General features: G+C 34.5%; 2 protein-coding genes across 2 annotated transcripts; both read right to left on the bottom strand.

The window, feature by feature from the left end:
• Nucleotides 1–4,140: 4,140 nt before the first annotated feature.
• Nucleotides 4,141–5,183, bottom strand: LOC118435879. Its single transcript, XM_035852372.1, has 3 exons — nucleotides 4,872–5,183; nucleotides 4,505–4,783; nucleotides 4,141–4,426 (listed from the first exon to the last, which is right to left on the bottom strand). Exons 2-3 carry the CDS (start codon nucleotides 4,779–4,781, stop codon nucleotides 4,206–4,208), a joined length of 498 nt encoding a protein of 165 aa, XP_035708265.1. The 5' UTR covers nucleotides 4,782–4,783; nucleotides 4,872–5,183; the 3' UTR covers nucleotides 4,141–4,205.
• Nucleotides 5,184–11,928: 6,745 nt separating this feature from the next.
• LOC118435959 lies at nucleotides 11,929–13,534 on the bottom strand. The gene is made up of 3 exons (XM_035852525.1): nucleotides 13,424–13,534; nucleotides 12,731–12,975; nucleotides 11,929–12,302 (listed from the first exon to the last, which is right to left on the bottom strand). The coding sequence occupies exons 2-3, from the start codon at nucleotides 12,851–12,853 to the stop codon at nucleotides 12,018–12,020; spliced, it is 408 nt and encodes a 135-aa protein (XP_035708418.1). The 5' UTR covers nucleotides 12,854–12,975; nucleotides 13,424–13,534; the 3' UTR covers nucleotides 11,929–12,017.
• Between the last annotated feature and the right edge of the window lie 1,344 nt (nucleotides 13,535–14,878).

Genomic DNA, 14,878 nt, shown 5'->3' with positions numbered 1-14,878 from the left:
GCATTTAAATCTTTATTCTTAATTTTTGAATATAGGTGAGGCATAAAATATTAGTGCTTAGACCAATTGAGGTATAATTTTGAAAAGTATAGTCAAAGGAACATTTTGACCTTCGACCCCGTCACAATTTTTTTTGCCCCCAGTGATTTTTAGAAAAGTGCAATTTTGGAATTTAGTCTCATAAGTGTAAATTTGTAACTTTTCAAAATGAGAATTTCAGAAAATGACTTGATATTTAAAAATATTCTAAGTGTTGCTATAAAATTTTAAGTAACTGGTTTTTAGGGTCGGATGATCCGACTTGGATCACAAATGTTTTTGGCTTGACCGATGCAAAAACTTAGAATAAAGATTTTAAGCCCTTCGAGCCACGCTAGATCAAAATTAGGTCGGTTAATTTTGGTTCTAACTAGGGTTTTACATTGTCAGTGTCAACGGAATAAATGTCATGTCATGTCATAAATGTCATGACATGTCAATTTGTCAATTTTTTGTCATAAATGTCACAGCTTGAAAATGTATGACATTTACGACAAATATGACGGACATTTATGACATTTGTCATAATTGTCAATCTCAATATGCCCCGTGACCAGGTAATCTTGTTAGCAGCTATTAAAACTCTTCATTCCCTCATTGCAATTCAACGAGTCAACAAATGTTCTTGTTAAATCGCCATCCACTCGTATTTATATATATCTAAGGATAAGTATAACGTCAAATTTAATCACGACCGTTCACAATTTCATTGAAGAAGTTTTAGGAATTTCCTCTTTTCAGCCTGCTTCAATTTTACTTATAGTTCTCTTAGTTTGATTGTCAAGTAAGATTCAGCCTCCCGGTCTACAATTGTAAATATTTAAACGTTGTAGCATTGGTAACAGTCATCTCAATTAGTTGCAGTTAACTCTACCTAGTTGGTCGTAAGTAGAAACTTTTAGAAAATATTCACCGAGCTGGCTGCAACTTCCTGTATATCCTGCTGGATGAATTATGTATCGAGTGAATTAATATATGAACTTACTAAACTCTGTAGACAACCAGTAGTCCAAGCTTCATATTGCTCTCATGTTTAACGAAAAACATTTTATGTTATAAGAAAAGACAGACTTCAGGTCAATATCATTGGAAGCAACATGCAAGGAATCGGCCAACTCTTCCAAATCAATGCTCCAAATAAAACTGATGATCAGAGACAAACGGAACAAGTTATAATTTCACGAACGGAAGTCGTCAATATAATATTTTAAGTGTCGTTCGTAGTGAAAAAGTATGAGAGGAAAGATGTGTAGCTGAGAAACAAAATATACCGCCTACGGTTACGATGACTTTTTGTTTGGGAAAAATGATATAAACAGTGAAAATGTCATAATTGTCAATGACAAGTTGACAGAAAAGTTGACAATTTCGAATTTTACAAATTTTCATAAATGTCATAATTGTCAATAAAAATAAATGTCTGACATTTATGACATTTATGACATTTATGACATGTCAAAATGTCATGACAAGTTGACAATGTAAAACCCTAGTTCTAACTATATGATTTTAGTATGTACCCTCATAAAAGTATGCACATAACTTCTGGGCAACGCCTGTATTTATATATATATATATGTATTTAACTATTAGTCGGATAAGTGGATCATTTAGCTAGATGCATCTGTCTAATCGTAACAAAATTGCGTTAACCCCTTTATTTGCTGGATTTTATTGACTTAAAGTCATTGGTAAGGTAAATGCAACAAATAGTAATTAGATTTAATTTGTACAATTCGAACCAATATACAAAACCAAAACGAAGATCAATTAATATACCCAACTATTACTACAAGGTATTACTTATCAATACAATTTTGGCAGAGTCATACATTAATACCTCTTACAATGCAAGTCTTTTACATGTACAACTCAGATCTGGTTGGGACCAATTTTATTTTGTTCACCACAAAAAATAAGCATACCCGTATTTTTTCGTTTTTCATAATGCGCTAATTTGAGCGCGGGGCGCGAATTTTAAAACGTTTTTCAACCCAAACCTAGGTTATTAAAAATTCTGTAAATTTTCGAATTTTTGCGCGAATCCAAAAATTCGAAAACATGTGTCTTCAGAATGACTTACTTGACTAATAAAAAATTCAAATGCATTATTTTTTGAAAAATTAAAAATTTGAAAGAGTTTATAATTTTAATGAATTTCAAAAACTGGCAAAAAATTTTGAAAATCAAATTTCGAGACAATTGGATTTTTCATAAGTCAGGCAAATCATTCTGTAGAGACATGTTTTCGAATTTTTGGATTCGGGCTAAAATTCGAAAATTTACAGAATTTTTAAAAACCTAGGTTTTGGCTGAAAAATGTTTTAAAATTCGCGGCCCGCGCTCAAATTAGCGCATTATGAAAAACCAAAAAATACGGGTATGCTTATTTTTTGTGGTGAACAAAATAAAATTGGTCCGAACCCGATCTGAGTTGTACACGTAAAAGACTTGCATTGTTAGTATTACTTATTTTAATACTGGACTTCTAACTGTGTATGTATGTAGGATAAGTCGTAATTATTTCAAGCAAAAAGTATAATGATATATGCATGTGTGTACGTATTTATATACATACCTAGTACTCGCTAAAGCTAATGACCACTACCACTTCGTAGAATAGTTCCTTCCCCACTCAATAATTTTAATTAAGTTAAGTAATTTAGTTATACATTATAATTTATGCTGGAAGAAATACGTTTTTTCACTTAAATTTACGATTAATTTGAAATATATTTATGTATGTATGTCTTTATTGCATAAATGGCCAGTAGCCCTTGCAAATCACAAATTTTCATTATTCACAAGACTTTAGAAAAAAATGTATTAAATAAGTTTTAAAGGTAGTCAGAACAGAGATCAAAATATTTGGAGACATTGATCCAGAATAAAAAAATACTGGAATAAAATTTCTTGTCGTTTGGTGTATAATTAAGCAGATTGATAAGTTTTCCGTGTGGTTCACAGTTGTTATCGGTAATATAATTATTGATTAATTTGAAATGTATGTATATAATTTCAACTTAAAATACATAGGAATATTCCATGTTAATCACAAATTGTGATTCACAATAAATTGACTTGTACATATTTACGTATGCAAAGATGAAACAGAAATAATTGAATTAATTTTTTGAATAAATTATTCAAAGCTCTATTTTGCTATTCCATCCAAAATTTGGTAATTTTGCTTCCCCTTGAAATATGCTTACACGGCATTATCATAAAAAAAGATAAGTAACATATCATTGCCCAATTGTTAGTAACGCTCTGAACGTCCCCTTAATAATTCCTCGGAAGAATTTGAGCACCGTCATCCGTTTCATTGTAAATACGCCTTCTTCTCCAAACGTCAAAGGTCTCATTGATTTCCGGAATTTTGACAGAATTTTCCGCTCTATTTTCTCCCCAGATTTTATTAACTTCCAAGATTTCGGAACTTTCTTCGCTTCCATGTCCATCCTTCCGAACGTTTCGAGAATCAGTCCCCACACGAGTTGTCCATTAACTGACCAACTTATGAGCATCACCTAATTAAAAATAATTGCAAATTTTTTTATTTGATTATCAGCTAAACAATACAATGCAAAAATATGCATACAAATTCACCTTGGTAAAATATGTCAGAGAATCCCACTTCTTGATGGAAACAAAGTTGCAAAACAGGCAGAACTGGCCATACGTGCTGTGAATGTAGAGCAACAAGAGCCCCATTGTTTCCATGACTTCCATATTTATCAAGTTTAGGCAGCTGTATTCCCTCATTATATTTCCAGGCTGTCGAACTTCTTCAATTGCTTCATGTCGTGTCGTCAATTCGGGTCGTAACTCCATCAAAATTGGATAAATCCCGTGCAATTCGTTCCCACTGTTTCCATTAGGGAGAGCCCAATGGGAAACAGTGTTGGGAAAAGGGGAAGGATTCCCCATCACTTTTCTCAAATACGAACCCATTGATTCATATTGGGAATTTAGCATGAACATTTCATTTCGTCATATATGATATCGGGAAACACTATCCAGTATGAAAATATACTATATGAAAACCATCAAAATTCCCATTGGATATTTTAAAATAAATCCCGGAACAAAAACAAAATATCAACTATTAAAAATTCAATGTATTTATTTATACAAGAATCCAACTAATAAATTTTATACTGTTCTTAATTGTCCCCTACCAAGTTGAGATACTCCTCAACTCTCGTTTCTGAATCATCGGAATTCGGACGACTGAATTCCTGCGACGTGATCGTTGAATTTCCAGCCAGACCTGTGAGGCGATTCATCTTCTTTCTGGCATCCCCAGGAATATTGTGAAGCTTCTTTTCAAAAGTTAACCACTCAACAGTATTTGGCTTCAGACCGAAAATTTCCGTTGTGTAATCTATAAAAAAACAGTACATTTTCGTTCATGTTTTTTTCATGTTTTTTAAATCAATAATATGATGAATATCAAGCTCACCCTTTAATGCTTTAAATCGGATAGGGTCGATACATCTTCGAACATTGTTCCGAAAGGCTGGAGATGGCTTACCAGTCAAGGACGAGTTGGCAATTTCTTCGAGAGTAAAAATCTCACCTTCAAAGATCAATTTGCGGAAGAAGAAACTTGGTCGGGAGACACAGCTAAGTTTAGCCAATTCCAGAAACGATTTTTTAACAAAGATCCCCGGTTTGATTTCGATCTTCTCAGCTTCCACAAATTGTGTGTCTGTCGCTGGACTGATTTTTCTCATCATCCCTACATAATATTTGTTGAAAATTAAAATAATAAGTTAAATAATAATGTCTAAATTAATAGCTAAATGTCATAGTACATAGTACTTTACTTCTAAGTTTCCGATTTTTTTTCTTTTCCTCGTACAATTCGGCTTGTAAATTTGCGATGACGTTGTCCTTGTTTAGCTCAAAGTTTTCATTTGTCGCTGGAACACTCTGCAGACCAGGCACAGGAAAATTGCATGAAATAACTAAAAATAATTTCACGTGAAACAATCTCACGACACCTGAGGTTCTTCAATCCCGCCATCAATTTCAATTCGGTCGACTCCGTCGGGTAACTCGGCGACTCCAACCGGCACCAGCCCCAATGTAAATTCAAAATCTGTAGTTTTTGCAATAGAAGTGGAAACTGCCAATGCAGTATCCGCTCGGTTTAATTTTGCAGGAATAAACTAGAAGTAAATATAAACGAGCAATAAATTTGGAAGTCGATGGCAATGCATCTAATCAAGTGATTTATTTCATTTCATAATGAAATTTTCATTCATGATTATTACCTGGTCTGGGTCGAAAATCCCATCATCTTGCGAACGCGAAATTAAATGGGACCTTTTATATCCCAAGATAGTTTCCGGTGGTTCTTCCTTTTCAAGACTCGTTAGCAGCAACAATAGCTAGTCGGCTTTCCTCCTTTCTCATCGCCCTTTTCTTGCCGTATTGAGTATTTTAAAAATCAGTAATAGCTAATATGCGACTAATACTCATGAGCACAATTAAATTTTATACTCACCAATTGCGATTATTTTTGCAACACATACTTCATTTTTCCACTTGATTCTGACTGATTTTCCGATTGGTTCTTGCTCATCACCTTCAACAAACTCTAAATCTTTCAACGACACAGTCGAATATGAGTTTTCCTCCTCCCAACATACGACAGCGTGGGTCATGTCACCGTAGGTATATCTAAAAGAATAGAAAATTGACCAGAGCGAGTGATTTAGTCTGACCAGAGCTTAAGAACGACTGATACTGAAACTAAAAAAGCATGGTGAGCAGCAAATAGATTCTGATATGCCGCTCAGTATTTATCGGGGCTACTTGACGTCAACGATGAGTCGTAGAATGCGAGGATTTTTGGCAGCCACCTGTTAGTTCGAACTGCAGTCCAAATTATTATTGTATTTACGCTGTCTATATAATTTGTTGTTATTTTAAGCTATTAGCTAAGCCACGAAAAATGTCCAGCAATCAAAGGAAGCGTTATATGTCCTACAAGTCTCGTTACAATCTGATTCAAAAGGTAATCTGCAAAATATTACTTAGATTTTCACAAAATTTGTTGACCACTTCCTTTTTATTTTGCAGACAAAGAAAAGAAAAAAAGCAGAGTTCTGAATCCATTTCGTCTGACGATAATAGATCCAATTCCTCAAATCCATTGCTACTTGACTTCGACTGTTCGTCACAAATTGGTTAGAAATGCAAGCGTCAGATTCAAATAAAAATTGAAATATATGTGAATAATATTTAATATTATAAAGCCTGCGTTTTTATAATCAGGGGAACCGATCTCACCGCATCCTCCGGAATGGGACGTGTCTAGTTTAACGAGCAACAATACGTCGGATTGTGAAGATTTTGACGACTCTGTGACCATCAGTGATGAGTCGATCGTGGAAATGCAAATGCTAGTGAGTTTTTTTTGTAATGAATGCATATCTAAAACAAAATTATGTGAACGAAAATTATTGTTCATGTAGGAGCCAACCCTTTACCCTCTTTGCCAATTAACGAAAACAACTAGTATGAAATTGATTCAGTCCGTCCGTTCAAGACATTCGCTTACAAAAGCAGCCACTGAGGACATTTTGAAACTTATCCAGCTTCACCTTCCTCCGCAAACATCTTACCCGACATCATATTCTGGAATATGCAAAGAATTAGGCACTGAAAAAACATGGTGTACGCGAGTATTTTACTGTGCTAAATGCAATACAAAACTTCGTAATTTTGTTTGCAACGTGTGTCAATGCGTCTATACGGAGAAGCAACTAATCTGAGCTTTTTTCTAATCTGTGATTTAAGGAAGCAGTTCTGTATTGTGCTTAAAGATGCTGTTGTGCAAAAATCCTTATTAGCGAGTTTTCATAATTCTGGAAGGTCAGGTAGATTGGATGGCATTACTTCCGGAAAAATGTACCGCTCATTCCCGAGAAGATCCACTGATTTAAGCTGTACTTTCAATACAGACGGAGTTCCGGTATTTCATTCCTCTAATTGTTCGATATGGCCGGTACTGTTTACAATTAACGAGCTACCATTTTATCTTAGGAAACGGCACGTATTGTTAGGAGGAGTTTGGTTCGGGCATTCTAAACCGGATATAGAAATGTATTTAACTGAAATTATACCGCAAATGAACTCCTTGTTAAACGGAATCAACTGGAAAACTGCTGACGGTGTGAGCATTAGTTCTAATGTTACGTTTAATTTATGTTCCGTTGATTCTGTTGCAAGATGTATGCTACAAGGACATAAGCAATTTAATGGAAAATATGGATGTAATTGGTGCACTAATTCAGGAAAATCTGTTAAAAAGGGTCGTGGAAATTGTAGAGTTTTTTTGCCAGACGAGAAAGATGTAATTTTCAGGAACGGAAATTCCTACAAATTAAATGCCAACCAAGGGGAATTCGTACTTGGCCAAAAATTTCGTAGCCCATTGTGCGATTTGAAATACTTTGATCTGGTTAATGGTTTCAGTGTAGACTATATGCACTGCATTTTTCTTGGAATAGTTAGAAGTTTTACCCAACTGTGGTTAACAAATAAATTTGGCAGTTATTATCGCGGAGATAGGTCTGAACAAATCGACGCTAGGCTGATGAATGTCAAGGTTCCATCAGAAATAGTACGATCGACTCGGAGCATTTCCACTAATAAACATTGGAAAGCTTCCGAGTGGCGGACGTGACTATTTATTCTACCATGTATATTGAAAGGAATATTGCAGAAAGAATATTTAAAGCATTTTGGAAAATTGTCCCGAGCTATTTTCCTCTGCTCACAACGTTCCATTGTAGAAGCAGAACTACGAACATCTGAAAAGTTCATTTTCTCGTTTCTAACAGATGGTTTGGAATTATATGGGGAAACTTTTTACAGTTTTAACGTTCACCAACTGCAGCATTTAATTGCCACAGTAGAAAATTGGGGTCCTTTGTATGAGAGCTCGTCTTTCCAGTTCGAATCTTTCAATGGTCAGTTGAAAAAATATATAAAAAGCTCTAATGGGGTAGTGAAGCAAATTACAGACAGTTTCTTGGATATGGAAATATGTGAATTCGTTCAATCTTCCAACTTGGATTTGCCTGTCCAAAATTTTTTATCCAAACTAAATAAAGCTTTCAAGCGAAATAAGGAATTTAATATAATTAGACCTCAAACAAAGCCGGAATTACTCCAAGACTTTCGAAGAGAGTTTCAATTGGAAACAAATTCAAACTTTGTTTGCTCAAATGTTGGTGTGATTTTTTATCATCGATTCTGGGCAAAAGAAACTTATAAACGCTGCAATAACATTGTTTTTTTAAGAGATGATACTCTCGGAAAAATTGTGCAATTTATCGGAACGAAATGCACTTGCCGTGTAAACTGTTTATGCGAACCTCCATTACTAATTTTATCTACATTTAAGGTTAAAAAGTTGAAACAAATGCCTTACATATATTATTGCGCAAACGGTGTTTCCTTAACACGGGAACTAATTAGCTCTAAACTCTTGTTACCTTTAAAAAAGTTTTTTGTGTATCGAAATGATATAAAAACATATTATATTGATGTTGTAAATTTGTTCGAAACAGATTAAAAACTATGTAAATACAGAATTTGTGAATGGGATTTGTCGTTTTTTATGTCATGCTACATACATATGCAAGAAGTAAGAACTCGTACTGGGTCATCGTAAATTCGGAATCTGGCTTTATATGCATAGTTTCAAGATCAAATAAAATTTCATACATTTATTTCATATTTCATGCATTTTCGTCTAAATCCAAAATGATTAATTCAGATGGGATATTGAGTTATATAATGCAAGCATGTTCCAATCCGATCCCGTTAATGTTAGGAATTCCATTGGGGACCTGGCAGTCATTTTCCTATATGAAAATTTCCAATTGGATTTTTTACATGAAATGCATATATGCATCACTTCTTATTGGAAATATACTGTAATCATAAGGGATCCTTCAGGATCCTTCTACTGTTCAGATTCCCCAATGGATCCCAAGTCTCAGAAACGCACGGGAAGGGGTGCTATATGCACATAATTTCGTAATCAAACCTTCTATTTACCTTAAGGTTTTCAATTTGGAGGTTTTGAAATTATCATATTTAGAATTTCAAATTCAACAATAGTTTGCATCTTCTAGATACTTACCACAATAGACGATCACCATCATTCCCAGTGCAAGAATAGCGTAAAAAACTGCACAGCTGCCCACAACAAGTATTAGGAAGTCCACTACTAACACCAGCATGTGAATAAGGCTGACCGTTTCTGGGTCGAATTGCATATATTTAAGAAATTCCTTAACTGCTGTGTTCCCAAAAAGGGGCATTTCGGGATATCGAACATAGAAAATTGGACACGTCCATGGAAGCAGCGTCAATGAGACGATACATATTCGAAAGGCTGGGTCCACCAAGCGAGACAATGGCGCTACTTCAGGGTCGTATTTCGGCATCCATTTTTCTGAAAAAGAGTAAGCGCAGTTTGGAAATAAGGTAAAATTGCATAAAATTCAGGGCTGGAATTTTGTGAAATTTTAAGACAAAATTTTGCAAGAAAAAGCTTAGACCGTAACAACCGTGGACTTGTTCAATGATGTAAAGAACATTTAATTTTGTAATCCTTACCCTGAAAATTGACATTGTACTTAATAATTCTGTTAAGTACCGCGATAATTTTGTCCTGGCGAAAGAACAGAACACAAAGTGGAGATATGATGCACACCGCCGCAAAAACGAAAGCCCAACAGATTGGGACCTGTTCCCGCAGTGATTTGTCAAACTTGGCTCTTTCTTCGAGTTGAACAGTTCGAAAAACCACAAAGAAAATTTGGACAACTATGACACTAAATACATTTTGATGTCTTTTTCGTCGCGACGGGTCATACTTAAATTTGTTAGTCTTTATGTCAAATGAAAAGCTAGTCACACCAACGAAAGAGCAAAGTTTGGTTGAGATTGACAATAATTTTTTGAACTGCGTTGAGTACATTTTGCAGGACGAGATTTTTTGTGAAAACTTTTGGACAGAATTTTTCGAAATTTAGACATGTAACTTTATTAGAGACAGGATTTCATCCAGAAAAAAGTGAGGGTTGGGTTTGCCAGCGATTGATTTTTCGTGTAATAAATAAAACTGTCTATAAAACTGTATGTATAATACGTACTTCATAAAAGTATAATAATGCGAAATGGCTGGCTAAATGCCAAAATATACCCTTACAAACTGTAATTTACAATGGTAGTAAATTTTAGCCACGTACAGGAAGAACCAAATTTACCAGACCAGATTTTGATCTGGCCTACATATCTCGAAAGCGCTTAAAATCCTTCGTCTTAATTTTTTGATAAGAGTATTTATTTATGGTTAGACCGATCTAGGTATAATTTTGAAAAATGTGGTCAAGCGTAGAGGACACAACTATTTAACCCCAAAACCAGCTATCCTTAGAAATGTTTTCACACCCACAGTGATTTTTTGAATAGCGCAATTTTAAAATTTAGCCCTATAAGCGTTAAAATATAACTTTTCAAAACATCAGTTTCCAAAACATAAAAAATCACTGGATATTAAAGTTCTAACAATGCAAGTCTTTTACGTGTACAACTCAAATCTGGTTGGGACCAATTTTATTTTGTTCACCACAAAAAATAAGCATACCCGTATTTTTTCATTTTTCATAATGCGCTGATTTAAGCGCGTGGCGCGAATTTTAAAACATTTTTCAGCCAAAACCTCGCTTTTTAAAAATTCTGTAAATTTTCGAATTTTAGCGCGAATCCAAAAATTCGAAAACATGTCTCTTCAGAATGACTTACTTGACTTGTAAAAAATCCACATGCATTATTTTTTGAAAAATTAAAAATTTGAAAGAGTTTATAATTTTAATGAATTTCAAAAACTGGCAAAAAATTTTGAAAATCAAATTTCGAGACAATTGAATTTTTCATAAGTCAGGTAAGTCATTCTAAAGAGACATGTTTTCGAATTTTTAGATTCGCGCTAAAATTTAAAAATTTACAGAATTTTTGAAAACCGAGGTTTTGGCTGAAAAACGTTTTCAAATTCGCGCCTCGCTTTCAAATTAGCGCATTATGAAAAATGAAAAAATACGGGTATGCTTATTTTTTGTGGTGAACAAAATAAAATTGGTCCCAACCAGATCTGAGTTGTACACGTAAAAGACTTGCATTGTAAGTGTACAAGATTTTCAGGATCATGCCGCAAATGTTCTTGGTTTCACCTATGCAAAATTTGGTTAACTAGTTTTTTGTACGCTTTAGTACTTAGGGTTTGATAACCTCGGATTTTACTGGCATAAGCCAATTGGCATAATAGATAGTATACTATCCAATTATAATTGGATTGCATTTTTACAACCCCGATATAATGTTCGAAGCCCAAATTAAAATCAATTTAATGCATACATACTGCTGGCAAAGTTACGTTTGTACATAAGTAGAAGCATTTAAAAACACTGAAAACCATAGGACAAACTTTGAATACTTAAATGGAGTTCAAAAAGTCCATGTGGGTATAATTTTTACATATGCATTTCAGTCTAAATATAATCAAAGACGTACATAGGTATGTATTTATAGGTACATTCATATATACATACATGCGCACATATTTATGTAAATACCTATTCAAAATCGGCCATTACTGATGCGGTTGCGATATATTATTTGACGCAAAAAAAACTTAACAATATATCAAAGCAAACCCGAAGGTCACCTGCCTTTGTCTTATGGCAGAGTGTTTGTTAGATAAATTTATTGAAATTTCTTGCAGATTTTATTTCTGTATTTATTATTACAACCTATGTATGTATGTAAATATGTACAGCGAAAACAAAATCCCAAATATTTATATCACCGTAGATACTTATGTACATACATTCATCATCTCTGCTTAAAATCATGCATGTTTGCATATAAATTGCTATACTTTTTAGTCACTCTCCAATCGTCAATAACGCTCTGAACGTTCCTTTCACAATTGCTCGAAAGAATTTAAGGACCGTCATTCGCTTGATTGTAAACACGCCTTCCTGTCCGAATACGACGGGACGACATGATTTTCTGAATTTCGTAAATATTTTGCCCTCTAATTTATCCTTGATTTTTATCTGTTTCCATGACTTGGTAACTTTCGTTGCTTCCAACGCTATCCTTCCGGCCATCTCGAGCGTTAAGCCCCAGATTATCTGACCCGTGGTTGACCACGTGAGCAGCATGCCCTAGACATAGATACATATATTTAGTTTTAAATTACTAAATCACTGGTCACTGGTCATTATATAGAAAGTCACTATTATTTAAGAAGAGACTTTAAAGTTACATAACTTTCAAGTTAAGTTTTTGCAATAAAAATTTTTTAACCACATTAGTTAGAAAGAGAAACTCTTTAGAAGCAACATTTAGTGATGCACGTGCCCATATGCGAAAAATTCGGTAAGCTTAGGGCGCCTAAATCATATATATTTAATATCAGCCAAAATTCTCACTTTTCCAGCAGAATCTATATTTGCCTGTAGCACCAATTGCAAATTTGCAGCGCTCGTAGCTTGCTTCACCTTCACAATTTTCATATTTACCATTCGGAAACAACTTTAATACCGAGAAATCAACGTGACTCACCAGATTTCTAGCAGTTGCATAGACTCACCTTCGTAAAATGTGTCATCGAATTCCAATTCCTTATCGCTTGGAAATTACAAAATAGACAAAACTGTCCCCACGTGAAGTGAACGTAGAGCGTGAGAGGTCCAAGGGTTTCCATAACAGTCATATTTGTCTATTTCATGCCAACATATTCAAGCTGCAGATTACTGACTAGTCTCACGTCGTCTCGGGCAAAATGAGATTTCTTAATGTCGGCCCGTAACTCGATCATAATGCGACGAAGTGGAGCTAAAATAAAAATATTGAATTATGAAATTACGTATGTAATATGTGGATGCATGGAATATGTATTCATATTGTAGTTCAAACCCAGACAAATGATCATTGACTTAGCAGATTTCTAATCAAGAATTGCACACATTATTGCATTTTATAAAAATCTTCGAGGTTAAAAATCACTTGTCTGCTTTTCAGCGACAATTAAGATGGTTCGCTGTTTAATAAGGTAACTAATTAATTAAGGCATTAAGGTATTCATAATTTTAATAGCGCCCAGGTATGTATCATGCAATACTTTACGAAGAAAAAATAAGGTGCCCACCTTGGTCAAAATCATAATCTTAGTATCTCGAAACTGTCGCAATTTACTTTACGATACGAAGAACACTGAGGTTACGAAGGAATCATGAATACCCCCATTGCCCAGTACAAATATGTACTTATATCAATAACTCACCGCAGTATAAGGTAATCGACATACCAAGGATTAACATCGTATAGAAAATTAGATAGTTGCATGCAGCCATGTTTAAAAAATCAAAAACCATGACGACCTTTTCAATTATAGTTGCGATTTCCGAATCCCCCAAAACCTCTTTAACCGCAGTATTGTAAAATACTGGTGTTTCTGGAAACATTAAGTAGAAAATTAAACACGCCCACGGCTTCGTGCTGAGGGAAACCATGTAAATCAGGAAACTTTGGTAAATGCTCCTCGTAAAGTAGACACTAAAAATTTTAAATTTCTATGTAACAATTTGCCTGGCTGTTGGCAGTATAAAGTTGCTGCTTCCTGTGGTTAAAGATTAACTAAAACATTATTCTATGATTTTAGAGCATTGTTTTAAAATTACTGTGACAAATTAAGCGAAATTCTATGGAGTTGAGTTTATTGCTGCTCTGATATTTGGCGAACAGTTGACAAATTGACGAAAACATTGGTGTATAATTTTTTATCGTCCAAGTAAAGCCAGCATAGATATGAGGAAAGGTTGACGAAATAAGTATGTATGTAATGCATGTACCCATTGGCTTCCTCACTTATTAGGACGCACGAGTTGGTAACAAAAGGGTTATAAATATTTGTTTCATTTTTATCTAGTTATATACAGTTTTGCAGACCAAATAATTAATTGTATGTATGTATGTATTTATTAGTTATTTTGCATACCTGATGTCGTAAATACGAGCTTCCTCCTTGGACACGACAAAAGTGCTCTCATGAACTACAAGCGACCTACATATGCATTTGAGAAGGTGAGTTTAAAGGCAATTGTGATTTTTAATCATAAAAAATTATACGTACATACATATGTATGAATGTATGTATACACATTGCAAGGGTTATTTACATATAATCTGTATGAACCACCTATCGTTAAAGACTCAGGCATAACAAGAAACGATGTACGTCAGCACAAAGTACACTGAAATAAACCGCAATGTATACTTAAATGTTTAATAAAATTTAGTCGATATACAACAATAGTATTGAGAAACAAAATCTACACTTGTCACCATGCTGCTTCCCCCAGAATGATATGCATTATTTATATATACATAATACATACCATTAACCCGAGCTGCCAAATCCTAGTACCGAAAAACTAACGAAATTGAACACCATAATGTAACGATTCGGCGCCGAAATTTATCAATGGTACCGATCAGGTACCGATCTGGTTGGGTATCAACGTTCACTAACGAGCACCGATTATACACCTACATTTCGGTGCCAAATCCGCACGGAATATTCAGTACCAATGAGTAGGCAATGAAATAACGTTGATTTGGTGCTAACTGCGAAATTTCGGTACCTTTTCATTAACGAAGTAGCGTTGCATTTCGGTACCTTTTCGTCGGCGCCTAATCGTTACATACTGTGTAGCTCGGGAATTTCCTTGATTCCATC

Source organism: Folsomia candida, unplaced genomic scaffold, assembly GCF_002217175.1.
Source record: "Folsomia candida strain VU population unplaced genomic scaffold, ASM221717v1 Fcan01_Sc005, whole genome shotgun sequence".
NCBI classification, from domain to species: domain Eukaryota; kingdom Metazoa; phylum Arthropoda; class Collembola; order Entomobryomorpha; family Isotomidae; genus Folsomia; species Folsomia candida.
The sequence above is the reverse complement of the archived record's forward strand: the minus strand, read 5'-3'. Positions and strand labels throughout refer to the sequence as shown.